The sequence below is a fragment of the Actinia tenebrosa genome, unplaced genomic scaffold, assembly GCF_029948245.1.
Source record: "Actinia tenebrosa isolate PJP-AT-01 unplaced genomic scaffold, QUT_ActTen_1.0 PGA_scaffold0__85_contigs__length_37466705, whole genome shotgun sequence".
In the NCBI taxonomy this organism is placed as follows: Eukaryota; Metazoa; Cnidaria; class Anthozoa; order Actiniaria; family Actiniidae; genus Actinia; species Actinia tenebrosa.
In genome coordinates, this window is record NW_028292569.1 from 24,623,912 (window position 1) to 24,651,100 (window position 27,189).

The following is a 27,189-nucleotide window of genomic DNA, read 5'->3' on the forward strand; positions in this document are numbered from 1 at the left end:
ACGAATTATCGAGGCCTTAGAATAATTTCATATCGCGGCCTATATGGTTCATCTCCTTTGGCTCCGACTATCGTTTCGAAATAGGTGTAAATGCAAAAAATAGCCGCGCCCTACACAATTACCGAGACAGAAAAACCCCCAAAAAGACAAATTGGAAAAGCAAAGGTTGCTTATACGAGGAATATTGCATGAAGTATATCAGGGCCGAATAGTGTCGAATATCTATTTCATCATTTTGAATAGTTTTCTCATCACGACCTGTTTTATTATACTATATTATTATAATATTATAATATTTCGTATACTGGAAAATTTATATCTTAGTAGTTATGAAACAAAGGTAATTATATAGTACATCACCTCCCCAGTGTATTATTAGAATGCTCAAAGATTATATTGGTAGTATAAATACTAATAAATAAATAGTTTTCTCAAAAAGCGCATCCTTATCTTAAAAAGTGCACTTTACACTTTCGTATAATTGTTAGAAAAGCTTGGACCATAGCTAACGCGCCCTTTGTCTTACTCTTTCTCTACACTCTGCGTGAGTGTCTTCAAATAGCGCACTTCCCCCGCATCTCATTGTAACCGTTCGGTCGACTTACTAACAGCTTTTCTTTGGTTCACAAGACAGAGCCATATTCATACCAACCATAAGAAAACACTGCTACACACTCTGATAAATGAATTAATGATTTGTTCATTCTACAAAAAGTCGGCTACAAACTCAAGTTGGATAAATCTTATTTACAAATAACTTTAAATTTTGAAAACTTGTGAAAAACGAATATGCATGTCTTTGTGAACATCTCAAATATTAACACTATCATTTGCCTTGTGATAATTCATCTTACATCTTACAATTTGCTTCGCCAATACGAAAATTTATTTCATAAAAAATTTAGTCTGTGTTCAGTTTTAACTTCTTTCTTGATCGAGTCGAGTTCTTCTCTTGATTTCGTTTGATAACATTCTCCCCATCATCGCTCATGCTCGTATCGAGTTCTGACGAATTTCCCCCGAATGCTTCCGAACGTTTCCGACGCTTAAGCCGTTCTCTTCCGGACGGCGACGAGTCGGACCATTTTTTCGCAAAAGATCCTGGTGGAACAGAAATCGATGAAGAATTCACCAAAAGAGGAGACTCGCGCAGCATCTTAATACTCTTGGCAGATATGGGCGTGGCAGGCTTGTAGGGCGTTTTCCCGGAACGTAAGGATTTCGGGGGATTTTGAAAAACATCATCATCCTCAAAACCAAAGTCTGCTACTCCTAAACTTCTTTGTACATTATTGATTTCAGGGACACCAATCATTGATGTGGGCTCAACTGGATTTTCTTGTTTATCGATGTGTTTGAACCAATCGTATACCATGTCCTCTGAAGACTTGGAGCATTCATCTAAGAGTTCCATAGCCAACTCCGCAAAGCTGTCGGCTTGCCCTACTGAAATAACATGCATTGGTCCTTTGTGAGTAGCAGTATCTACGCCCGCCTCGGAATGCGCCTTATTCTTCGGTGACTTAAGGCTCCCAGGTCTGTTTCTCTTACGCTGTTTTAGTATTTGATTCAAAGGGCTTGACCTTTTGGTCTCCTGTTCGGTTTGACTGCGCGTTTTTCTTCGTTTTTTAGCTGGTGGGGTTGATACTACTGGTTTTGGTCTCAGCAATTTTTGAGATCCACAAACGGGGCTGTTTTTATCGAAGTGTTTTCGTGGGGACCTGCGTACAGGAGTAGCAACCTTCAAGGTATTGTCTAGTGAGTTTTCCACGTCGTCTGATCTAGTATTTTCTCCACGATCATCATCACTTTCCTTGGTCATTGTTGCTTCATCACTCCTGGGTTTGGTCTCATTTTTGTCCTCATTAATGAAACATTCGTCTACGGACGCACTTGGCTGATTCTCGGATGCACCGTGACTTGTTTCCATTTTCTTCGAGGGACTGAAAGACAGTCGTTTTCGGCTTAAAACGTCACGTTCGCTTCTGCCACCATTGCACTCCGAATTACAGTCAAATATTTTATTTTTAGAAGGAGGCGATAAGGTGATTGCTTCCCATTGCTGCTCAAAGGATGCTCTCCTGTGACTAGAGCGTAATATCCTATTGTTCTTGTCATTGGAAGTATCATCTTTGATACTTGAATTAACCATGTTCGTTGGAGATTTATTCTCCATATCCTCTCTTAGTTCTACACCAGGAGAAGTCTCACGACAATGCCGTTTTCTAATGGAGTTCACATCATGAGCATCACGAACGCCGTACTCGCGAGCTGAACTTTGGTTCTCCGATTTATCTGGACTGCGCACTTCATTTACTTCAAATTGATCAAGTAAAAGTGGCTGTTTATTTAAGTTTAGGACAACTTCGCTGTCTTCAGAATCACCCTCGTTCTCTGAATTTTTTGTTAACTTGTTAGAATGCATCAAACGGTCTGTAGACTCCGTTCTTGTCCTTTTACTCGAATCACCGAAAGATTCGACGGGTTTGAAGTCATAAAGCCCAGAACGAGGTGGCGTTTGAAGTCTTTTCCTTTTCTCTGGATTCCAGCGATTTTGGTCAGTGCGAGGTGAAGACAAACTAATTCGATTTCTAGTCATTCCTGACGAATCGCTGGCGCTTTTCTTGAATCGCGGAGACGATCTTGTCGGGGTAAGAACCTTGTCCTTGCTTGGTGTACTAATTCTGTTACCGTCTGAACTATTCCCACTCTTGGAATAACTAGATAAAGAATTAGAAAATCCAATACAAGAGAAGGATCGCTTCTTTAACAGTCTTGGAGAAGACCGCACTGGAACCTCTACTTTGGATTTCGGTGTCAAAGATTTAGAATTGCTTGAAGAGTCTCGCTCTGTTTTAGTTGTCGTCTCTGCCAACAAAGTGTGCAAGGTGAAGCGTTTCCTTCTTCGAGGAGGAAACCGCAGCGGTGACTCCTTGACTGTATCATAATCCTGTGTATCCTTAACAGGCGTTGTAATGGTTTCCATGGCATCCGTTGCTAAGTTACTGGCATCGGTGTTTTCATCAAGTTCAAGTTTTTTAATAGGAGATTCATTGCGTATTGATGAAGAGCTCCATGTTCTTACAAGAGGACACGACTTTGGATTGGCGCCATAAAATGACTGACTTCGCTGGAAGATTGATCCAGGGTGTCGCCGAGGGCTGCGACGAGGAAGAGATTCAGCTATGAAAGAAAAGAAAAATTTATATCAATACTACTCTTTCTTGGGTCAATGCTATTGTCTGTTTTCATATATTATGTCTACTATTTTGATGAATTGCCCAGTTTGTTTGTTTGGTTGGTTGGTTGGTTGGTTTTGCTTGATGTTACAGATATCCTGTTATGGATATATTTTAAATGGGAAGGAACAGCAATATTGAAAGGCAGAGTAGTTCATGGTTCTATTATCATTGTCGTCGTTGTCATCACCTTCACCACCACAATCATAATCATCACCAGCATTATTTCTTAATTATGATCATCACCACCGTGTGCAAATAAAGACTATTAGTCTATCATCAATGCTGCATTCTGATTGCATGAGCTACTAGTAAGCTATAAGTTATAGCCTACTAGGTAGCAAAAAGTGCCAGCTTTGAAAGCCAAAAAAATGAATTTAACTTTAATTTAAGACTTGTTTGCATCTACATATTTGACCCACTAGTCACAGATTTGACTAAAACAATTAGTCCTCTCACCTTCATGACCTATGAGTCAATAGCTCATTCGGCGGACTTGTGCTCGAGGACTAATTGCTAATTATTATCATTGTCGTGCAGTCATCGCCATCATGATCATCATGAATTTTGTAATAGAAAATATACCTTCTAAGATTTCTTTGAGAGGAGATTCTTTAACAATGTTCAGGTCAGTTGCTGTACTTGTACGTTTTCTGAAGAGAACAAAATATTATTGATTATCCTTCAGGATAAAATGCATGTTGGAGGAGGGAGCTAGGAGGGAGCTAGAGAGGTACATGGAGAAGTAGGTGGGGGATGGGAGAATAAATGGGTGGATGGATGAACGGATAAATGGCAGGTTGTGGAAAGTAGGTGGTGAATGGATGGATAGTGGGTTAGGATGGGATGGGATGGGATGAATGGATAAACAAGTGGTAGGAGGGAGGCAGAGAGGGATACATGGACAATAGATTAATAGATGGGAAAATAGATGGACAGAAGGACAGGATGGGAGAATAAAATATGGACAGATGGATGCATGGGCAGGTTTTGGGAGAGAGGTAGGTGGTAAAAGAATGGAAAGTGGGGTCCTGGTGGGATGGGATGAATGGACAAACAAGTGGTAGGAGGGAGGACGAGAGGGGTGCACGAAGAAAAGATTAATTGATGGGAAAATGGAAACGAAGAATAGATTAAAATGGGAAAATGGATGGACAGAAGGAAGGACAAGTGGATTGACAAATGAATGAATAAATTTCAACAGTCTACTAACCTTGCTCTGTGCTGTTTTTGCCACAAAGCATTATGAATTTGCCTTCTCCCAGGAGTTTCTTTCACCATCTTAGAGTGAGCTACCAAATGTCGTCTGCTTTCTTTGTTTCTATGTTGACCAGACTTATCTTCTTTACCAAATATTGAAGGCACTTTCAATTTACTCTTGCTCATTGAGATACCAGTCATTCCTGGTGTTTCGTCTCCTTCAGTAAACAGGTTTCTGCGCACCTTCTTGACCGGAGTTTTCTGGGATTTACCTCGATCACTAATAGAGAAACATAATATGTTCATGAATTTCTCAGGAAGTTCCAAATACTTTCATGGTGGTAGAATAATTAACATTCCAAGCTACCATTTGTCAAAGATGACACTAAGCATTTTGATTCCCCTGACAAGGGCAAAAAAAAAAATGCATAGTCAGTTACCAGTCATGACAACTGGCCAGATTAGTTTCAAATTAGATCAGTCATACTTTACCTCTTTTATGGAATTAATATTACTGGTCAAAATTACCACTTATGCAAAGATTTGGCCAGATAAGCTCCAATTCTTGCCAGACACAAGTCTGGATGGCTGTTATCCTTAAACCTTCCTTCTTTTTCCCCAACTGTTGCCATAAGTTAAAATACACACAGATTTGTACATTACCTTTTTTCCTTTGAAGATGAACAGCTTGTTTTGTCGTTCTTCTTTTTTCCTGTTTTGGTCTTTGTTTTTGCTTTACCAGGAATAACTATTTCTCGTCTTTTCCCTCCCATGTCTGCAATGCTGCGATGACAAGTGAGAGGACGACTTACCTCGCTGCTGGAATGGGAAAAGGAGTATAGACATCATGAAGAAGTGAAGATATCTCTTACATAGTATCTCAGTGGTCTGTACCCAAGGCAACTCCCTTATCCCCACCCCCCTCCCCCTCCCCAAAAAAACAAGCAGGAAACAAGGCCATGACATCATATTCACAACAAGAGTAGCACCAACAACAACAACTATGGCAATAAAAGTAGCAAAATCATTTCCAAAAATTCCAATTCCAATCGAAGCACATGCTGAAAAAGGTCATGTGTTGTCCTATCTTGTCCTTCAACAACAAGATGACATGACAAGGAGATGACAAGACATGAAGTTTAAACTACAGTTTCAGGAACTAACCGGGGTTGATCTGACTCTGGTCGCACCACTGATGCAACTTGACCTCTCTTCAGAGGAGATTCCTCTTCTTCACTGTTTTTGGAAGGAGACCGCAGTTCTGCTGGGAGGTCTTGCATTAATCCTTCATAGATCTCACAGAGAAACTTTGGAATGCGTTGGACATACCTGGCAAAGACAAGAATACATGAATCAGGTTATGCAGTGCTTTACGTGCACTCAAGAAGGGGTGAAGTGATAAGTTTGAGTTTAATCTCAATTGAATGAGTCTCTGATGGGGATAGACCTCCTTAGCTTCGGCATAAATGTTTTTCCATATCAGACCACATGTTATTCTCTAGAGTCCCATTTCTTTGTTTAATAGTTGTACATGAGAAAACACATGAATATGGATACCACTGGAAAAAAAAGAGAATAACGTATGGTCTGAAATTAAAAAACGTCACACCCAAGTTAGAATGGTCTATTGTACAAAACACTTTCTAGATACACTTTACTGAGTTTATTCCACAAATATAACAAGTGGCTTATGTTAACCTAAAGATTTATACCTCGTCAGTATGACTTCTTTGAGAAAATCCCTCAGAAATCCAGGATCCTTGATGAATGAGATGGACCTCAACATAACAACAACCTAGACGATAGTAATAATATTGCTTATTAGTTAAATCAAACTACAGTACATGTATTCTTAGAAAAAGGCATTTTAGATTCATCCCCAATGGGCAAAGAGAGGGGAAGCTTTGAAAGGTTGTTAATAGGAACCTTCCAAATTCAAAAATAATGTAAGAGAATAAAGTAGATCCTCTTTCTGTCCTCCCCCTTGGTTTTATTTGGTTTTATTACTGTCTACTTAACTTTTAAGAGAATTCAGTTGATTACAGTATGAAAATATTAGAACAAGCTTAAACATATTGATAAACAAATAATGCCATATTTTCCCCACGTAATTGAAAGTCTAATTTGATTTACATGTACCTCATCTATCACGGAAGTACTTTCACCTCCTGCACATATCATCTCTAGTCTTAACAACACTTGCAGCTGATACCTGTCAGAATTGTATAGAGAATAAGATTAAAAGCCTCTGGACTGGGAGAATGAGCAATCATTGATTACTCTGTGTGATTTATGTAACACAATGGACTTAACTTTGGTGAAATGGAGGCCAAGTTGGATTGCAAGGCATTATGATGATTGTTGTGATAATGAGGTCAATACAGGTTTTGCATCATCTCGTGCATGTGCCCATAATGCAGCTTGGGCTGCCTGTGGTTAGATGGCAGAACAATAAAATTCCTTTGCTCTTAGGAATTGAATTCTTTTTTAATATGTAAAACTATTGTATCATCCCTGCCATCTAACATGGCTGCCGTCACATGATGGTGCAAAACCTCGATTGATATTAACAGCTCACCAAAAGAGAATACAATAAAAGATGAATTAAGATGGCACATTGATCACCTTTACCCATATAAAAAATACAAACACATGAAACTATGTATTTTCCGACATCTTTGTTTTGTTTTGCCCCCTGGCAAGATTACTGCCCTTTCTCAGAAGCAGTCCACTACATTCACAATTTTTTTTTCTTTTGCCTTCCGTGTTAGAATGCTTAAAAACTTACTCTGTTAGTTTGTTTTGCTTGCAATCAAATGTCTTTAGTCCGTCATACTTGTCCCTTATCGTAAGGTTACTGAGCAGAAGACAGTCTGCTAGCACACCTTGTATAGTCAGCTGAAAACAAGCAATATTCATTGAGGAATACAACCATGTCTTCAATAACTTCAACATTATTGGTTAATCTACCAATGGGCAGCCTGTGAAAACTACAGTACCTACTTTCTTCATTGATCAACAAACATCTCACCTCTTCTTTGACAGTCACATTTTTTCTCAGGTAAAAGTCAATCACTGCTATACATTTGTCAATAAATCTGGTCAAACTGTCCATCTGGAAAAAAAACATAGCATCACATCAATAATGTCAAATTTTTCGTAATCATTGCAAAATCTTCTTTAACCAGGTGTGTTTCTTTTACTTACGCTTGTAACTGCTTGATGATATGCATCTTTTAAGAAGTTCCTTAAGTCTTGTTCAACTGAATATAAACAAAAACTGGTAATTTACCAAACACAAACAGCCAGCAGCCGAAAGTAAAAACAAAACATAATTTTTAAAAAGCGTTTAAATCATAGGCACAAGCACACTTTGTTGTCATCACAGCTTGTCCATGACAACCAAAATAACAGCCAGGTTTTTTGTCCCTTTATTCGACTCATGTAAGGGATGCATGCAGCAACAAGTAATAATAAATATTTATTACCATCCAATTGGAGGCTTTCCAGCAATATCGTCATCTCTTTCTTCTTTTCTTCACTCGTAACATCAATGTCTTCTTTCTGTTCATCATTGTTGTTGGGGACATTGTACGAGGGGGCAACAGGTGGATGACCATTTGAGCCACTGAAATAATTAATCAACATATGAAACACACATGAGCATGGTTGCAATACGATGTACACCCATTTCAAAAGATCTGAAATGGGAGATCTGAGACTAAACAGAATGTTGTGCTTTTATGTTTTCTGGCTGGAAAAGGAAAAAACACATTTCTAACTCAAAGTTCATACTTCACAATAATATTATTCCAATCAAATGAAATAGTCCATGGGCCAGGCCCCCAAAAATAAGGTCTTCGGTAACAGTCAGGGGGACAAATGCTATCATACATTTTTGGAAAGCTTGCACCCTCTACTTTATGGTTTTCAGTGATAGCAATGTCAGAAGAGTAGCTTTAGTGCTGAAATCACGTGATATTATGACGTCACTCAATTAAAATCGAAATTTAGATAATACTAATATTCCAGCTATTCAAGTTTATTATAAGGCCTGAAATGTATATGCAATCATTTCAAAATGATAGACAAGGTATTCAGTAAGCTCAACATGAGCTACTCTAGGGAGTTTTAGAATATCGTAGTTACCATGGCAACAAGTTATTTTGTGATTTATGTGCTTTAAAGGGAAAGAATAGTTGGAAAATATATTTGATACATTTATATTGTTCTTCGCGTAGCCTATTTTTCAATATCAAACGTCTGACTCTATACAAACTTACTGTTAATGGCCTCTTTAATTGTCTTCATCATCCTCTTCTTCTTCTGAACATTCATCATCTTCGAGATCTTCATCTTCTACACGATTGTCACAGTCACGTAGTTTGCACATATCAGTGCACTTCTGGCCATTTATAATGCACATACAGCTTGATGGTTTACATGAGCGTGAGCAAGAGCAGGAAAGGAATTCTAGGACAGCTGTGGGGGCTGGTTCACCGCTCATCCATTTGATTACAAACTTGTTGTCTTCGTGAATCCACCCGTGTCCAATAGGTGATGGAACGTTAGGGCAGCCTTGCAGACTTCTTCTCCAGATGGCTGCTTGGTAGTTTGCACGTTGTGTATGGAGTTTTAAGCAGTCAGCGCAGGGCGGTAGCTGTTGCGATTCTAGTTTCCCTTTCTTCACACAGAATAATCTATAACGAAGCTCATTTACTTCTTTGGTTCCAGGATTGGAGCTGTACATTCTGCATGTGAATTCTTGTATCTTTGAGAACACGTCGTCTGTGAAATCCCACTGCATTCCAATTTGGTGAAATAGGTCTTGGTACAATTTGTTTGTTTTCAGCATTTTGAATGCAGCTAGTTTTCCTTTTCCCGCAAAAGCACTGACACTGTCACAGCCTGTAAAGGCGTGAAATCCGAGAAGAGACGTACATACCTGCGATCCTAACATTCGAGCTACATTTGAAATGTCAATGTACATTGTTCGAATCTTCTTGCCACATTTCACGTACAATGAGCATGGAATATAACTACTGAAAGCCAAACAGAGAACAAATACGTCGGTATCTTCTGAACTAATCACAACTGCTTCGTAGCCTGCCGATGCTGCATTTGCTGCATGGAATAGAACTCTTGTGTCAGCCTCTTCATGATTTGATCGAAGGTCCTCCCTTTCTGCTGAACCTGATGAAGTGATTTCATAACAGTGGTCTTCTGTTGTTACAAAGATAGTCTTTGATTGTTCAGCTAATCTTTCCTGATACTTCTCCTTTCTCCATTCTTCTGAAATAAACTTAATAAGTTGGGACTTGTTTTTGGAACTTGCTAGAAATTTGGACCACTGACGAATCTTATGATCTGATTTGATGTTTTTAAACTCGTGTCCACTTTCAGAACCCCTCTTTTCTCTTTCGGCATTTTTGATCGATTCATCCTTGTAAACATCGAAGACAACATCGATACGTTCGCTTTCGTTTCCTTCATTTAGGATCATAGACATGAGACTTTCAGCTACGTCACCAAATGTCTTCTGGTCAACTTTCATTTTCTGAACAAAAAACATCCCATCAATAATTCGTGCACTTGGCTGTGGAATGGTATTTGCCGCTGGTATGTTCTTCTTCAGGTCGTTTAACAGAGATGATTTATTTGTTTTCCTTAACGATCCATCAGCAGATGCCAGAGACCAAGGTAGGGGTCCAAGTGGGTGACAAAGAACATCACTTATATTCAGCTTTCTGTTCTCAGCAATGATCAGCATCTGTGCAAATAAAGCTCTATCTGCCTTTATTATAACTTCCTTGCTTGTTCCTCCTCCGACTTTCATCTTCTTGGACAGATTTCCAAATGTTTTCAGTTGGAGCTTGGTCATTTTATCATAGAAATTAGACTTTGGTGGATTAGACTCGAGTCGGTTTTCTCTAAATGACTTGTATGCTTCCTCACCAAGAGCTTTGGCTTGAATCAAATCTTTGGCAATTTCTGGAGTCGCAAGTTTACCGGTAGATAAACAAACAAGATCCTGTTGATTACTGTTAAAAGGATTTATCCAGCTTTCTTCTAGCAATAAGAGTAATGCATTTACATCTGCTTCATCTTTTGCCATCCTACTTGGTTGAAGATCAGTGTGTTTTCTGCTTGCTGTGTTCAGATGAAGCATATCCTTAAGCTGACGCATAAATATGCTTCGAAATTCTGCAACTAAGTAGTACTTTCTCACAGCACCAGGTTTCAAGCTGAATCCCTTGGTTCCTCCAGCAGTCTGTGTATCTTTATTAACGGTTTCTTCAACGGTTTGATCTACGGGTATTCTTCCAAATGGATTGTCGTCACCAATCTGTACAGAAAAGCCACCGGCTCTAAAGTACTCTATTACATCTTGGTGATCTTCTTCGAGGTGGGACATTTCTAGCAAGTAAGCAGATAAATATCATAATAAAGCACCACGAAACCATTCCCCTGATAGAAGAGATATGAAGCTCCCAGTTACCCTCTCTTGATGCTCTTAAAAGTCCCAGAAGGATCTCCATAATGTCAATATATGACATCCAAAATTCAGAGAGCTGACCATTATGCTTTCGTAGAAAGTCTATATACATGTCATAGAGCTTAACGAATTCAGCAAAACTAGAACTTCCCATTTGTTTATTGAACTCTGCCTCACAAACATTGTCGTAAAGTGTCTCAAGTCCATTGAAGAAAGCATCAACTTTCCTATTTGATTCCTTGTGGTTTTCCTCGATCCATGACCGAAAGCCTTTCCATATCAACCTCATAAGTGCTTCAGTACATTAGTTTGTGGAATCTAACTGCACGGTTGTATCTACGGCCATCCATGACTCCTGAGACAGAACCTTCTGCTATCACACCTGCCTCGATGCATAGATCTCTAAGCCCAGCATCTTGAAAGCGTTTGCCAATGATAGACAGTAAGGTGCAAGCTGTATGGAACACTCCAATCCTTAGTACGATATCTTTAAATCGTTGGTCATGTTTCCATTGAATTTCAGTTGCTTTTGCGTACAGCGCTTGGTCAAACACAAGGACGATACTTTTCAACTTGAGCTGGTTCTTTATCTTCAAAGATTGTACTAGTACTTCATGGACCGTTGCCATGTCTGTAGCAGGTGAGTTGATAGTTGGTAAATATCCTATGTTGTCTTTTGTGACTTCTACTTTATTGCGGATGGAAATGTTAAAACCAGTCCAGCTACTTGCTCTCTGTCTTTCTCTTGCATGGAGTCGTACTAAAATCCAAATCAGATTCTTCTTTCTTGCATTTGCCATCAATTCTTCAGAAGTGACTTCAACATATTTCCTTGCTCGAGGGCCACAACGATCTCCGGCAGTTATATGGAGGAATCTCAGCGTGCTGCAGAGGCTCAATGCTTCTTTTCTTTGTTCTTGCAATCTCAAATTCTGGCTGTGCAGGAAGATTTGGACCAAAATGTCTGGCCTGAACGACAATACCATTTACTCGATGAGAAGTTCCTCCTCCAGATAACGTTTCTTCCAATCGATCAATGTTGTCCCAGCCAAGTGTTGTCTCAATATACGGCTGTATATCTTCGGGCAGCGGAACGTCATTGTTGGGCGTTGATGCCATTTTTTAAGACAAAGTGCTGTGTTTATTTCCTCGACTTGCGAGTAGGCAATACCATGTCCGCATCTGTTTAACATCTGTATGACCTCAACATTGTTAGTCAAAGATTTGACTGCATAAGGTAGCAATATCTGTTTAGGGGGTTTCTCTTTTCCACCGCTCACACCATAAATAAGATCTTGTCCATAAGAACTGATTAGGCGCTCCAGTCGTTGAGGGTATTCAGTTGGAATCTCAGTATTCCCAGTCAAAACAGTGTAAAGAAAAGTCTTGAGTTCTTCCGGTATGTTTACTGCATTCTGACAGAGTTCTGAAGGTTTTGGAGGCCACGACACATCTGTATTGTTATTTGACAAAATACCATTCCGAATATATAGACTAGCTTCCTGAATTTGTTTGATCTTTGATGGCATAGTTATATCTTCTTGTTGTTGCGCAAGTTTTGCCAGTTCCTTAGCCAATTCACGTTTTGAGAGACTTTCAGGAATAACAAACAGCTTATTGTTGTCAAGAAGGTCCTCAAACTGCAAAAGACTGCCAAACTCAAATTCCAATTTTCTGCGGATGTATTTCTTGGTTGACTCAGTAATTTCGGTAACGCCCATTGAGTTCATGTGGAAAATTAGTAAGTTTCTAAGGTCAACCAACTTTATTAATCTTGGATTCTCTAATAAAGAACGTATGAATTCGAAAAGCTTTTCGTAAGCTTGAGTCTCAATGTCCTTATACCAATCATCAACATCAACAACTTCATCCCCGTCTTGAAATTCATTTGAATTGCTCACTTTAGCAGGGCGAGTATAAGCTCGATAGCATGAACGGTGGTAACAAGCTTCGGCGGCTACTAGTTCACGGCTTACGATGGCAATTATCTTAGTGTCATCTTTAGCAATAGCAGTTGTTCTAATGGAGTCATCAGCACGCAAATCTCTACACTGAATCAAACGCTCTCGATTTCTTGAAGATTTTAAATATTTACTTTTCTTTTCACAAAAAATGCATATCTCCTCGTATGTCCTACTCGAGCTTGATGGTTGTCTATTAGTTGCGTATCTCTTTTGCTCAGGCTCTTGCACATCATCAGCATCTTCAGTTGATCGAGAAAGGTTTTCAAGATCTCTTTTCAGAGTAAAAATACTTCGGCATTTTCTATGATACATAACGTTTGCCGGTATTTCTCCTTCGTTAGTATCCCTAGCCACATCAAGAATTGCTTTGTGATTACGAATTTCTGCAGCCTTTAGCAATGTTTTCCAAGATCCGAGGTCTTTGGGGGAAGTTAAATTTTGACTATTATCATCAGTACAATGAATAATACACTTTTTAAGATCTGTTGTACAAGAAAGAAAATCAAAAATGCTTTTACGTCTCTTTAAGGTATGTAAGGACTATAAAATCGACAAGACAAAGCTTCAAATCTGTTGAAAAAATGCAAATTCCGATTTCTAACATTGTTAGAAATATCTATATTATCAGTATCTTCATTTTCGTAGTCTTTAAAAGTGTTTAATTGAGCTGATTTTGCTTGAAAATTCTACTCTACTTACCACACAAATAGTCCGCCATCTTGAAAATTACCCAAAATGCTTTGCGGATCAGCAAATATATTTTCTTCCTTTTTTAATCATTTTTATAAGTAATTTCAAAGTAAGCCAGCTTTTAAATGTAATAATATATAGTAGCTCTATTGTTTTAACATGTGATAAATAAATATCGAGCTTAAAATCATGCAAAGCTATTTTTATAAATTACTCTATCCCAGCCTCGTTTTCATGCTAAATCGATATTTTTCAATAATTTGATGTTACAAAAAATACCACAAAGCTACTCTTTTAGGAATGCTATCATATAAATTTTGAAACAACTTTAGGTGACCTTTAACCTGGCATAACTCACAATTTGTCCCCCTTAGTGTTACCATGGTCGAGCCCTGGCCCATGGACTAAAAGTATGTTGCTCGGCAATTTGCAGTGTGTTACTCGGTCTCAGTCAGATTTCAAATCTCTGACTAACAATACAGTATTTCTTGAAATAGGTGTATACCTGCTGAGATCTGTGGAACAAAATGTTATTCAGGACCTCTGGCACAGTTTTTCCCTATTTGGACCTCCTGGTCAGTAAAGAACCCCAATTTATTAATGCAGCAGCACAAAGCATTTGGTAGTTTACCTGAGCAATGGTTTTTCCTTTTTAAGTTCTTTTTTAACTTGTTCATGCATCTTCTTTTCTTTCTTTCTTTTTTCCAAGTGTTTTAATTTGGTTTTCTTGACTTCAAGCTTTGGTTTCTTACTTCTTTTCTTGCTGTACAGTTCTTTGAGTTTTTTTATCAAAGAGCTTTCTTGAGTGGTTCCATCATCAGAACTACAGTATAATAGCATTGAATTTAAAATAAAAGAGCAAAAAGGGATCTTTAACTCTTACACAGATATTTTTATTCAAAGAGAAAGTTTTTTTAAGAAATTTATTAATAATCAAAAGAAAGAAGTGTACTTTACCATTTTTCTGAAGATGGTTGTACAACATCTGGTCCTTTTTCCAGACAAGCCAATCCTAGAGACCAACTATTGAGATCTTGTGAAGAAAAAGCTACAGAAGAACAGCCAGCTAGAAGAGAGAGAAAAAAAAGGAAAAATGAAACCTTTGCTTTGTGCTAAATACTACATGTATATATGCACAAAACTGATTATTGTCTATTGTTCAGTTCTGATTTTTAGTGTTGATTGAAAGTAGTTAGAACTTTTTTTACGCTTAATCCATAAAACAGTCATTAGAGCGGATGCAATAGATACTATTAGTTAGTATCTAGTTTGATCTTATTTCACAGTTTAATTGCATCCGCTCTATTTTACTTATTGTACACTATGAAGTACAAAATAGTTCAATGTTTATTGTTTTCCTATTGTTTCATCGGTGTTGTTAATACTAAATAGTGTAGTTGTAATAAAGTTCTGATTTCTAAATACATATACAGTGTTTGCACTAATTCATGTGCAAATGTTCTTTGAAAACAAAAAATAATAATTTCTTAAAATATCTTGTCAGTCAAAATATTTTACCTGGAGATTGTACATTCAATGGACAATGAATCTCACTGGATGTTAGATTTCTTGCTGTTCCATGATCCGGAGTTTCTGGAATATTCCAACCCTCATCTAAAAGCCATTCACTGCTATCTACTGTTCTTTTAGAGGAGTTTCTCTGATTCCAGAGAAGAAGTTTTTCCAGTGTAAGAAGTTTACTGGAGTTAACAATGCTGAGAACACCACAGACAGATGTCAAAGGCTGGAGTACTGAAGTGACAGGTATCCCAGACTCTGGATCTCTCAGCTCTATGACCTAAAATACACAAGATAATATTATACAAGGTTACCATAGTTATAAGTTGACACATAATATAAAACTAAACATTTTATCCAACCCTAAAACAACGTCTGTGCTGATCTTATAGTCAGGGCATGGCTAACTCACAGATCCAGCCCTGAACTAACCTCTGTGCTGATCTAAGTCAGGGCACAGCTAACTCACAGATCAAACCCTGAAACAACCTCTGGATTGAACTAAGTTAGGACAAGGTTTACTCATAGGTTGAATTGGAATTTAGGATGCTAGGTTTTGTGGATGGAGTTACAACTGTAGAACCCAGAGAAAAATGCTTGAATCAAGGGAGAGACCTAATAAATTCAGCTCACAACACCCTTGATACTCCACAGGATTAAAGGACACATACCAGCGATAAATTCTGCTTGGCTAAGGTCAGCATTAGTCTTTGAAACCAGCCAGAAAGTCCTGACCAAGTGAGCTCATTTCCTTTCTCTGTTACCATGGCTACACAAGTGTAAACTTTTGTTAGGTGAAACCAAGAAGGACAGATTTTATCTCTTCTCACAGCCCCTTTAATCCAGAACACATTCGGACAACTTTTCTGGGTGTTATTGTTTTCACTTTCAGTGGATATAACGTCTAATTCAGATGTTGAGATGTTATGAGAAGAAACTATGCTTTCAGTACCAGATTGTTTTCTTATTATAAGAGTTGGTTTGCTGGTAGAATTTGTGGTAGAAGAAGAGTCCCTTGCCTCTGTATTTTTGGATGAATGTGATGACAACATTGAACTTAGTTGCAGAGTACAGTGAAAAACTGGCTTAGCACCTAAAAAGAATATATAAAAATAGATCATTAAGTGCTTGTAAAATGAACAGAGAAAATAAGACCAGTGATTACTATAAGACTTTGGGTTGAATTGCTCCATTACTTTCAAACTTTCAAATTTTATCAAACCCTGAAATAACCTCCAGGAATTGAATCCAAGACCGCAGAGGCTTGGGTCAATTGGCTATCTCAACACCACCCTTGATTCTCACTGATGTAAAGTTAGTGCTCAGTTAAATTAAAGTGGCCATATTTACCTGGAGAACATAGCCATCCAACCCAAAAGTTGTCTGGTACTGCACTATCTTCAGGATTTTGTAACTTTACCATACTAGTAGAAGACTGACCATCATTTCCAGCACACTTAAGTTTTCCCATATACTGATTTAGTACAGACATGACTGGAAATATCAGGCCACACTGTGTAGAAGAATTTGAATGCTCTGTAATTGAAGAATCCAGTGATGAAGAGGGGTTACTTTGGGTGCAGACAAGAGACTGTAATGGAATAAGTGTGCCGCTGAACATTTGAAGAAATGCTTCCATCATGTATACAACATCTTGGTCCTATAAAAACAAATCATTTGCCATTTATTAGACTGTTCGTTGGAGTCAATAGCACAATGATCTAATTATTTTCCTAAAACAAACTAATTGGACACTGCAATAGAAATTAGCTAAAAAATTTGGAATCTTCTTAAAATTGTCAACAAAACTTGGCCAAACGAGAGAGGAAAAAATGGAGAGCAGGAAAAACCCTCAGAGTCATGGGGCAACTGGAAATTGAAGCCTGGACCTCAGAGAAGAGAGGAGAGTGATTTACCACCATGCTATTCTGAACCTCCAAGAGTTCAATACTCTATTTTACAGTTCCGTTCAGTGACCATGAACATAATGATAGTTTCATGTCGAGTTTGGAATTTCCTCACACAGCAAAACTACAGCTTATCATGCGCGGCAACTCCACCCTCACCTTGATTGGAACTATTATTTGAGGTCACTGAACAGAACTGTAATAAAATGGAGTATTCCCAAGGGGAACATTTCATTTGTTTTGCCCTTCAGAGTGACTGTCTGGAAACCACTCTATTGAAACTTTGATCTGAGGTGCATTTCAGTTAGAGCGCTTTTCCTTCTTTGCGGCCCACACAATCCCAGACGAGGTACACTTTTTCTGTTGTCAATCAAATCTATGACAGACCAAGCCAAAAACCTTGACTAAATGTCTCTAGAAACTAACTAGTTTATCTAGTCTCTACCATAGTCTCTAGAAACTGTTGATTTCGCAGAAACTTGAAAACAATTTTAAAAATCCACGCTTCACTCACCATAACATCACTATACTCAGTGTTAATCCAATTCAGATTGATCTTATAAACTTCATTAAATTCTCTAAAGAGAGCATCAGACATCATAGCATTCTTCAAAGAATTTAAATCTTGAACCTTGAAGCCACAAAATTCGCGAAGAGAGTTCAAATTCCTCGGACATTTTGAGAACAGAAACACGATATTGTTAGCTCTCCGAGCATTGTTTTGAAGTAGATTTGATCGCCTTGTGGTTCGTAAAGGAGAATTCAAGTCATTGATCTCCCATTGGAAATCATGAACAAGATCAGTTAACGCACAAGTGAGAGATTTTGAAGCTGTTGGTCTTGTTGTAGTCGTATTAGAAGCAAATTCATCATCCGTATGAGTAGACATTTCCTCATCATTTTGTTCTTGTGCTCGACCTTTTACTTCTTCCTCAAAGCGTTCGCTGACGTCTTTCTCAAAATGTTCGAACTCAGAAACGCAGAATTCTTTAAAATTATGTCTCTGGTATCTTTGATTCAGAGATCTGGAGTCGTAGAATTTAAATCCCCAACGAAGAGTGGAGTTATTTTGATCTCGGAGTTCATTGATGTACGAAAGAATCCTCAAAACACACAAACAAACTGAGTTAGAAGCATCTTTTCCTGTGATTCTGTCGTTGATATTCGACGAATTTTCGTCGATCAGGAAGACGACTTGTAAATATTCGTTACTTGATGTTTTACCAGACATTTTTAGGGGTAAAATATGGTTAAAAGGAGAAAAGTCTTGTTTCTTGTTTGTATCATGTTTCTTTGTTAAAAAACCAACATGGTTGACAATGGAAATTAAAATTCTCGCGCCAAAAAGTCACGTGATAAAATTCCAAGAAACAAAAGGACTCGGGATTCTTCGGATCCGGCCTCAATCGCAATCTCCTAAGATGAGCTCTTATCAATTGTTTCCAAAACTCACAGGACAAAACAATCATTGACAACAACCATAGACGGAAAGAGCATGTCAAAAATAGTCGTGCTTTTGATCTTGACTTAATCAAGCGATAATCCGTTTCAGTTTCATAGCAATCGAGATAACGCACACCGTTGCCGGTCCGCTGTCGGTGAAAGGCATTTTCCACGCACCTCATTATAGGAGTATATGCTACATGAGTTTGGTTTGGATGGGATCCAACATAATATTCCATTAAAACGCCAAAGGAAATAATAATTTAATTTATAAATCTTTCCTTTCAAAATAAAATTTCTATAGGGATCTTTCACATTCATGCCCGGCCATTGAGATGTCATAGTTTGCGTTTCACTCTTGACTTAGTGTTCTGTAACTGTTGAAGGCGTTCGATTGCAATCAAGAACAAGCGCAAAACAAACCCAATCGAATTTTTTACGGCTATGCACCTTCTTTCACAAAAGGCTAATATATTTTTAAGATTTAAGCAAAGATTTAACTTTAGACAGTGGCTAAAATGTCGAGATAAAATGTCTCCAAACTTCTTCTCAAATGTTTTGTTAGTCGCTTCGTTCATGATGACTGCAATGGTTAGAAATCTGTCCTCATCAACCTCGGTTTCGTGTACGATTGCTTTCATGCTACAACCAACTGAAAGGTTAAAGAATAATAGGCTTTGCTTGTGATGAAATAGCGTGCTTTGAGGAAATGGCTATATCCCGGGCGTAGAGTGCATTTCACAGCCCCCTCACAGCCAGTTTTACATACATTTACTACATTTTGGGGTGACCCTCTTCGCCCGGGATGTAGTCGTCTATATCCGTACCTTGAATGCTTCACATTTAAAGCCATTTGGAAACCTTTTTTTTTTTTTTCAATTCATAACACTTTAAGGATGGACAAATTATAGAGTAGATCCTGTATGACCGTGACAAACTCAAGGTACAGAATGAATGTAGCGCTGGACTTCGCTCCAACAAGCTAAAAAATTATTTTCTCTGCTCCGAGCGCGACTTTACTGCTTGAAAGTGAGTCCGGGACTATAGACAAGGCACATACTTGCCATCATGCCGTGATCTTTGCGATAACACCTCCAAAAAGGGGAGTGACAAATATAGTACGATTATCCATACCATAGACTTTATACCGTGCTCGGAAAGTCTCTAGTAGAATTTGATCGATACCCTGCGCGGGATCAAAGTCACAGGACGGCTAAAACAGAGATCGCATTGGACTTTAGCATGTTTGGTCTGGTTTTGCGGAGAAAGGACACCCTTGTAATCTGATTAGTAACGTTAGTAAGAGCTAGATTTTGGCCCCAGAAAGGCCAATTGTAGTACCTAGTACCGTTGGGGAGGTGGGTGTGTTAAATAGGCGTACAAGAGGCTTTCGGGTAGATACTGTTGATGCTCGTAAAACCATTTCTTTTACGAACAAAACAAAACAAATTACACCATTGACACCTATTTCACTTGCTCTTTTAGAATATGTTACTTTTTGCCTCAAAATCCAAAATTGTGGAAAATATGAATCTGGATTCTTTTCTTGGATCGGACTTTTCTAAGGTGGAGTGTCGGATCGACGAAAAAAATTGCTTCATTATTTCGACTTGAAATCAATGTGAAAAGTCTAACATCACTAGAAAAATTACTTTGGTGTAGCTATTTTGAAAGATTAATGAAAAAATATGGCTTTTATGAAAAGGATACTTTAAAGGGTACTCGGTGAAAATCTGTGAATTTATTCCACTTATTTTCCCATTTCGTTTCTTCTTTTTCAAACAAGGAATCGAAAAAGACGTTCGAAAGCTCCTCACTTGTCTTCGTTTCAGATGACAATCTAAAACAGAAAATAGAGCGGCGTACAGTTACAATATATACCGCAAGGGGTAAATATATAGTCTTTATTCCAAACGAATGGATATTCTGTACCGTTTCCAAGCATCGATCAATGCTATTCAAGTGAAAACAGAAAACGTGATTAGTGATTCTTATTTGTGTTCAAAAATATATATTGATGGTGTGCGTTTATTGTTTACTATTTAAAAGTATGTACTGCCTGTGGTACGACGCAGGTGAAAATACCACAGGGAGCCCAGTTGCATTTCTACAATTGTCCTCATATACCATGAAAAAATAGATTGTGACTTTGCGCCTTCGGAATGGCCTCTTTACTCTTTCCCAAATCAAGGCATATGTTAATTATTTTGCAAGCATGAAGTTCACATCCAGCGCAAGGACTCTTGAATCTACTAATCCGGCAACTCCTAAACCATATCTTTCGGTATATATATATATATATATACACTCGATTGCAGAAAGGTTGTAGTATACATTTATACAAATACCTCATTTATTCAGTATTTAATGATATGCAAAACAGAAAATTAGCTTTATTTATTATTTGTTACATTCAATGAACGTCAAAATATTTTATTCTTGTGTTTTATATCCTACAGATTATAAATTAATTGGTTTTGAGGGTTAAAAAAGTAAAATTGCAATATGCATCTCATTAGGTATTTGTATAAATGTATAAATGTATACTACAACGTTTCTGCAATCGAGTGTATATATATAATATATTAATGTAAGTTTGTTTTAAAAATTAATGTGCATTCTCGGCGTTTTCACTGGTACAAATGTATGAGAACTGGGCTGCTTACCATTTCAACCAATCCACATCCGGCTGGAAATTCGTTTCCTACTCTAAGAAAAGAGCGGGAAACTTTGACTTCCGACAAATGGTACACGCGCGTAGACCCCTAATTAGCATATATAAGTCATTCTAATATATTCTAGCCTTCTACGGGTCGCACGTGTTTTTCCTAGCTCGCTGGCTTTACCAAATCTAAAGGCTGAAAAACAAGTTTGAATTCGGAGAAACTTCTACAGCCTGTAAGAATGATTGACGAAGAACGTGGGTGAGTCTTGTGTTGTCATTTAATTTTTTAATTCCTGTCGTTAACGGTTTAATTAATCGGCCATTAATTAGTTTAACTAAAAACATATGAATATGATTTGTGGTTTGCACGTGTTTTGGTCGCTTTAAATTCTGCTGAGCCGGTTTTTTAATGCATAAGATTCGTGTACACTTGCACTGAAATATTATTTACATTATTGTTTTACAGTTTCTTTCGCCTTCATTTATATTTTTTTTCTGCAATCGTTTTTATTTTCACTGTATCGCCATGCTAACTAATGTTTATTTATGCAAACGTGCATTCGTATTTAGTTTTACGAATCAGGTTTTAGTCCTTATCAGATGTATTACGCTTATTCACGTTTTGATTTGTTTTTTGTGACTCGTGCACTAGGACGGTATTATTGTTGCCGTATTTTGTTTTGACATAGGATATTGGAGTGTTATTGTATAGCTGCAATTTAAAAAAGAAGTGTCTAAATGACCGGCAGCCGCCGGTCACAGAACTCAAATGACTAAATGGCCGGCAGTCGATTTTTTTTGTTTGTTGAATGAAGGATATACAAACTAAATTCCAAACCTAATGCTCCTAGCTCGATAAAGAACCGTCAAACGATTGCATTTCTGGTTCTAGAACGAAAAAATCGTGCTTCGTTTGCGGCCGGCATATTATATTGGAAGGTTGCTTTCATGGCACTTAGATATTTTTCGTCACATATGCACACTGCCGGTCACAGAACTCGCCTTCTCAAACTTGCTGTAGGCGCTTTGTCGATAATGACTGTAGCTGTTAGAAATCCATCCTCATCAGCCTCGGTTTTGTGAGCAATTGCTTCATGCTACAACCAACTGAAATGATAAAGAATAACAGGCTTGACTGGTGATGAAATAGCGTGCTTTGAGGAAATGGCTATATGCCGGGCGTAGAGTGCATTTCAAAGTCCCCTCACAGCCACATTTACATACATTTACTGCATTTTATGCGGTCCCTCTCCGCCCGGTATGTATTCTTCACCCGCGTACCTTGAATGCTTCAAATTCAAAGCCGTTTCGAAGAATTTCTACAGCTTCTAGTATTTAAAAAATCATTAAAAGTAGATTCTGTATGACTGTGAAACCAGTTACAGACTAATCCAGTCCTGGACTCACTTTCTGTCCAATATAATAAGTTGAAAATTAGAAGTATCCCTTACGACCCTTAGCCTGCATGTTGGAGTATCTCTTCACCTGATTTTGAAGTATCCCTAAACCTCATTTTTGAGTATCCCCTACCTCATTTTGGAGTATCCTTTTACCTGATATTGAAGTATCCTTGACCTGATTTAAGAGTACCCATTCACCTGATTTAAGAGTACCCATTCACCTGAATTAGGAGTATCCATTCACCTGATTTAAGAGTATACTTGACCTGATTTAGGAGTATCCCTTAACCTTATTTAGTAGTATCCCTTCACCTGATCTAGGAGTACCCTTCACCTGATTTAAGAGTATCCATTCACCTGATTTAAGAGTATCCATTCACCTGATTTAAGAGTATCCATACACCTGATTTAAGAGTATCCTTGACCTGATTTAGGAGTATCCTGTACTGTCAGCGACTTCGTTAGGGCCGATAAAATAACGAACGAAAATAATAATTTAATTAAACCTAATCGGGATCTTCCACTGTGTTTATGGTCACACAGTTGCCATAGTTTGCTTTTCGCAATCGACTTAGAATAACAGTCTTGGCTTGTGATTTTATGGTGTGTTGTGAGGAAAAGACTATATCCCGGACGTAGAGTGCGTTTCAAAGCCCCCTCACAGCCACATTTACATACATTTACTGCATTTTATGCGGTCCCTCTCCGCCCTGTATGTATTCCTCACCCGCGTATCTTGAATGCTTTACCGATTTGAATTCATTTGAAAGCATTTTTTCATTTCCTACCGCTTCTAGTATTAAAAAATTAGTAGTTTTCATATGACTGTGAAAAACTCTAGGTATAGACTAATCCAGGCCTGGCCTCACTTTTTTCACTCCAACAAGCTGAAAATTATTTTCTTTTCGCGCGACCTTACAGCCGCGTGGCTGAAAAAGGGCAGCTAAAAACTGAGTGCGTCTGTTACATGATTCTGGTATTATCCTCTCATGATTAAGCAGTGCCAAGCGATTGTCCTGTTACTGCCTTGATCGGGCTGGATTTTTGAAAATAAACGGAACTGCTCGCCATATGTGTCTCCAACGCCTTCTCAAACGTGCTGTAGGCGCTTATTCGATAATGACTGTAGCTGTTAGAAATCCATCCTCATCAGCCTCGGTTTTGTGAGCAATTGCTTCATGCTACAACCAACTGAAAGGATAAAGAATAACAGGCTTGACTGGTGATGAAATAGCGTGCTTTGAGGAAATGGTTATATGCCGGGCGTAGAGTGCGTTTCAAAGCCCCCTCACAGCCACATTTACATACATTTACTGCATTTTATGCGGTCCCTCTCCGCCCGGTATGTATTCTTCACCCGCGTAACTTGAATGCTTTACCGATTTGAATTCATTTGAAAGCATTTTTTCAATTCCTACCGCTTCTAGTATTAAAAAATTAGTAGATTCTGTATGACTGTGAAAAACTCAAGGTTAATCCGGCCAGTCCTGCACTCACTTTCTGTCGAATATAATAAGTGGAAAAATTCTTTTCCCTAGCTGCGCGCGACTTTTCAGCTTGTGTGAGCTGGGGGATATAAAGTAGAATCGCGACTTGTGCGATATCGCCTTTTCTCGTGAATTCAACTTGGAATTCCCTCGTCAGCCAATGAATTTTTCTATAGAATAGGTTCAGACGTGCCGTGTCGTGAATTCTTAAAGGTGTGTAGACGATATTCTAGCGTAATGAGGATCTTAAGATTCCACAATGGACCGCCCGCAAAGAAAAGAAAATAGCAAAATATTACGGTTGTCCATATCATATAAGTCCTTTCTCCTATCGATATCCTGCTAATCAATATCACAGCTCGGCTAAATTAGAGATCGCATAGAATACTAGCATGTTTGCTCTCGTGTCAAAACCAAGACACTGGCGCAAACGATTTGACAATTTGAGTATTCCTTCTATAGTAACCCTTAACCTGATTTATACGTACTTTGGAGTATCTATTACCTAATTTAGGAGTATCCCTTAAGTTGATTTTGGTTAGTGAGCATCCCTTAACCTAATTAGTGAGTATCCCTTAACTTGATTTACGAGTATCCCCCTATCCGCTTTTCGGAGTATTCCTTCTATAATATCCCTTAACATGATTTATACGTACTTTGGAGCTATTACCTAATTTAGGCTAGGAGTATCCCTTAACCTAATAAGTGAGTATCCCTTAACTTGATTTAGAAGTATCTCTTAACCTGATCTAGGAGTATCCCTCAACCTGATATAAGAGAATCATACGCATACTTCATACGTCCCATCTTAGGCGTGGAGGAGGAGGCTTGGCGATTGACTTGGGCATAATATGATTTACAAAACTATACTTACTATCGCTTCGTTAAGGTCGATAAAATCACTAACGAAAATGATAGTTTAATCTACAAATGAATCTTAGCTTTCTTTTAAATTAATAAGATTGCTATCACTGAGAAACTTGCTATTCATTGCCATAGAGATGCATGCATAGTTTACGTTTTACTCCCGACTTATCATGTTCAGTTCAGAAATTGTTCAGTCAATCAAGAACAAGCACCAAAAAACTAAATTTGACTTTTTGTTTTAGTGACACACATATTTTACGAAATGCAAACGTCTTTTTAAGCTTGAGCATCGATTTAACTTCAGGCACTGATAAATGTCTATATATCGAGATGAAACGTCTTGTTAAACTTGTTGTTGTCGCTTCGTCCATAATGACTGCATCGGTTAGAAATCTATCCTCATTAGCCTCAGTTTCGTGTACGATTGCTTCATGATACAACCAACTGAAAGGATAAGGAATAACAGACTTGGCCTGTGATGAAATAGCGTGCTTTGAGGAAATGGCTATATGCCGGGCGTAGAGTGCATTTCACAGCCCCCTCACAGCCACATTTACATACATTTACTGTATTTTATGCGGTCCCTCTCCGCCCGGTATGTAATCTTCACCCGCGTACCTTGAATGCTTCAAATTCAAAGCCGTTTCGAAGAATTTCTACAGCTTCTAGTATTTAAAAAAATCATTAAAAGTAGATTCTGTATGACTGTGAAACCAGTTACAGACTAATCCAGCCCTGGACTCACTTTCTGTCCGTTAAAATAAGTTGAAAATTAGAAGTATCCCTTACGACCATTAGCCTGCATGTTGGAGTATCCTTTCACCTGATTTTGAAGTATCCCTAAACCTCATTTTTGAGTATCCTTTTACCTGATATTGAAGTATCCTTAACCTGATTTAAGAGTACCCATTCACATGATTTAGGAGTATCCATTCACCTGATTTAAGAGTATCCATTCACCTGATTTAAGAGTATCCTTGACCTGATTTAAGAGTATCCATTCACCTGATTTAAGAGTATCTCTCACCTGATTTAAGAGTATCCTTTTACCTAATTTAGAAGTATACTTGACCTTTAGGAGTATCCCTTAACCTTATTTAGGAGCATCCCTTAACCTGATTTAGGAGTATCCCTTCAACTGATTTAGGAGTATCCCTTCAACTGATTTAGGAGCATCCCTTGACCTGATTTAGGAGCATCCCTTGACCTGATTTAGGAGTATCCCTTAACCTGATTTAGGAGTATCCCTTACCCTGATTTAGGAGTATCCCTTCACCTGATTTAGGAGTATCCCTTAACCTGATTTAGGAGTATCCCTTCACCTGATTTAGGAGTATCCCTTCACCTGATTTAGGAGTATCCCTTCACCTGATTTAGAAGTATCCCTTAACCTGATTTAGAAGTATCCCTTAACCTGATTTAGGAGTATCCCTTAACCTGATTTAGGAGTATCCTTTAACCTGATTTAGGAGTATCCCTTCACCTGATTTAGGAGTATCCCTTCACCTGATTTAGAAGTATCCCTTAACCTGATTTAGAAGTATCCCTTAACCTGATTTAGGAGTATCCCTTAACCTGATTTAGGAGTATCCTTTAACCTGATTTAAAAGTAACCTTTTACCTGATTTAGGAGTATCCTTAACCTGATTTAGGAGTATCCATTCACCTTATTTAGGAGTATCCATTCACCTTATTTAGGAGTATCTCTTAACCTAATTTAGAAGTGTACTTGACTTGATTTACGAGTGATTTTGGAGCATCCCTTAACCTGATTTTAAAGATCCCTTACATGAACCGTATACCTTTGAAGTGAACGGCATTTGATCCTGAGATCAGCATTACTTTTGACTTTAAATTGCGCAATAATCGTTCAGTTTCATAGAGATCGAGATAACGCATACTTACGCCTTCAGTGGCTATTTTAGTCGCGTCAGTTGCGTGAAGATGCGTCTCATAAGAAGAGTAGAGAGGGAGGAATAGGGATGGGCGTACCCATGATGCTTTTTACAGTGAATCAGCTTTATACTGTACTGTCAGCGACTTCGTTAGGGCCGATAAAATAACGAACGAAAATAATAACTTAATTAAACCTAATCGGGATCTTCCACTGTGTTTATGGTCACACAGTTGCCATAGTTTGCTTTTCGCAATCGACTTAGAATAACAGTCTTGGCTTGTGATTTTATGGTGTGTTGTGAGGAAAAGACTATATCCCGGGCGTAGAGTGCGTTTCAAAGCCCCCTCACAGCCACATTTACATACATTTACTGCATTTTATGCGGTCCCTCTCCGCCCGGTATGTATTCTTCACCC

General features: G+C 38.2%; 3 protein-coding genes across 3 annotated transcripts; all 3 read right to left on the reverse strand.

The window, feature by feature from the left end:
- Positions 1 to 449: 449 nt before the first annotated feature.
- Positions 450 to 18,245, reverse strand: LOC116289122 (uncharacterized). Its single transcript, XM_089037105.1, has 17 exons — positions 17,529 to 18,245; positions 16,458 to 16,767; positions 15,779 to 16,200; positions 15,108 to 15,387; positions 14,547 to 14,655; positions 14,221 to 14,412; positions 7,928 to 8,067; positions 7,647 to 7,702; positions 7,471 to 7,554; positions 7,228 to 7,337; positions 6,579 to 6,651; positions 6,152 to 6,234; positions 5,604 to 5,768; positions 5,103 to 5,258; positions 4,453 to 4,719; positions 3,825 to 3,892; positions 450 to 3,183 (listed from the first exon to the last, which is right to left on the reverse strand). The coding sequence occupies exons 1-17, from the start codon at positions 18,243 to 18,245 to the stop codon at positions 902 to 904; spliced, it is 5,514 nt and encodes a 1,837-aa protein (XP_088893231.1). The 3' UTR covers positions 450 to 901.
- On the reverse strand, positions 8,466 to 10,869 carry LOC148913920 (uncharacterized). The gene has a single exon (XM_089037116.1). The coding sequence runs from the start codon at positions 10,852 to 10,854 to the stop codon at positions 8,737 to 8,739; it is 2,118 nt and encodes a 705-aa protein (XP_088893242.1). The 5' UTR covers positions 10,855 to 10,869; the 3' UTR covers positions 8,466 to 8,736.
- LOC148913921 (uncharacterized) lies at positions 11,824 to 12,714 on the reverse strand. Its single transcript, XM_089037126.1, has one exon. The coding sequence runs from the start codon at positions 12,663 to 12,665 to the stop codon at positions 11,922 to 11,924; it is 744 nt and encodes a 247-aa protein (XP_088893252.1). The 5' UTR covers positions 12,666 to 12,714; the 3' UTR covers positions 11,824 to 11,921.
- Positions 18,246 to 27,189: the final 8,944 nt, after the last annotated feature.

What these genes read in the sequence shown, in the direction of transcription:
- LOC148913921 (XM_089037126.1), bottom strand. Translation starts at nt 12,665, where the DNA reads ATGAACTCAATGGGCGTTACCGAAATTACTGAGTCAACCAAGAAATAC.
- LOC116289122 (XM_089037105.1), bottom strand. Translation starts at nt 18,245, where the DNA reads ATGTCTGGTAAAACATCAAGTAACGAATATTTACAAGTCGTCTTCCTG. An exon ending in CAACCATCTTCAGAAAAATG is followed by an intron (nt 14,413 to 14,546) that starts GTAAAGTACACT and finishes ATTATACTGTAG; the next exon opens with TTCTGATGATGGAACCACTC. An exon ending in AAGCAAAACAAACTAACAGA is followed by an intron (nt 6,652 to 7,227) that starts GTAAGTTTTTAA and finishes CAATTCTGACAG; the next exon opens with GTATCAGCTGCAAGTGTTGT.
- LOC148913920 (XM_089037116.1), bottom strand. Translation starts at nt 10,854, where the DNA reads ATGTCCCACCTCGAAGAAGATCACCAAGATGTAATAGAGTACTTTAGA.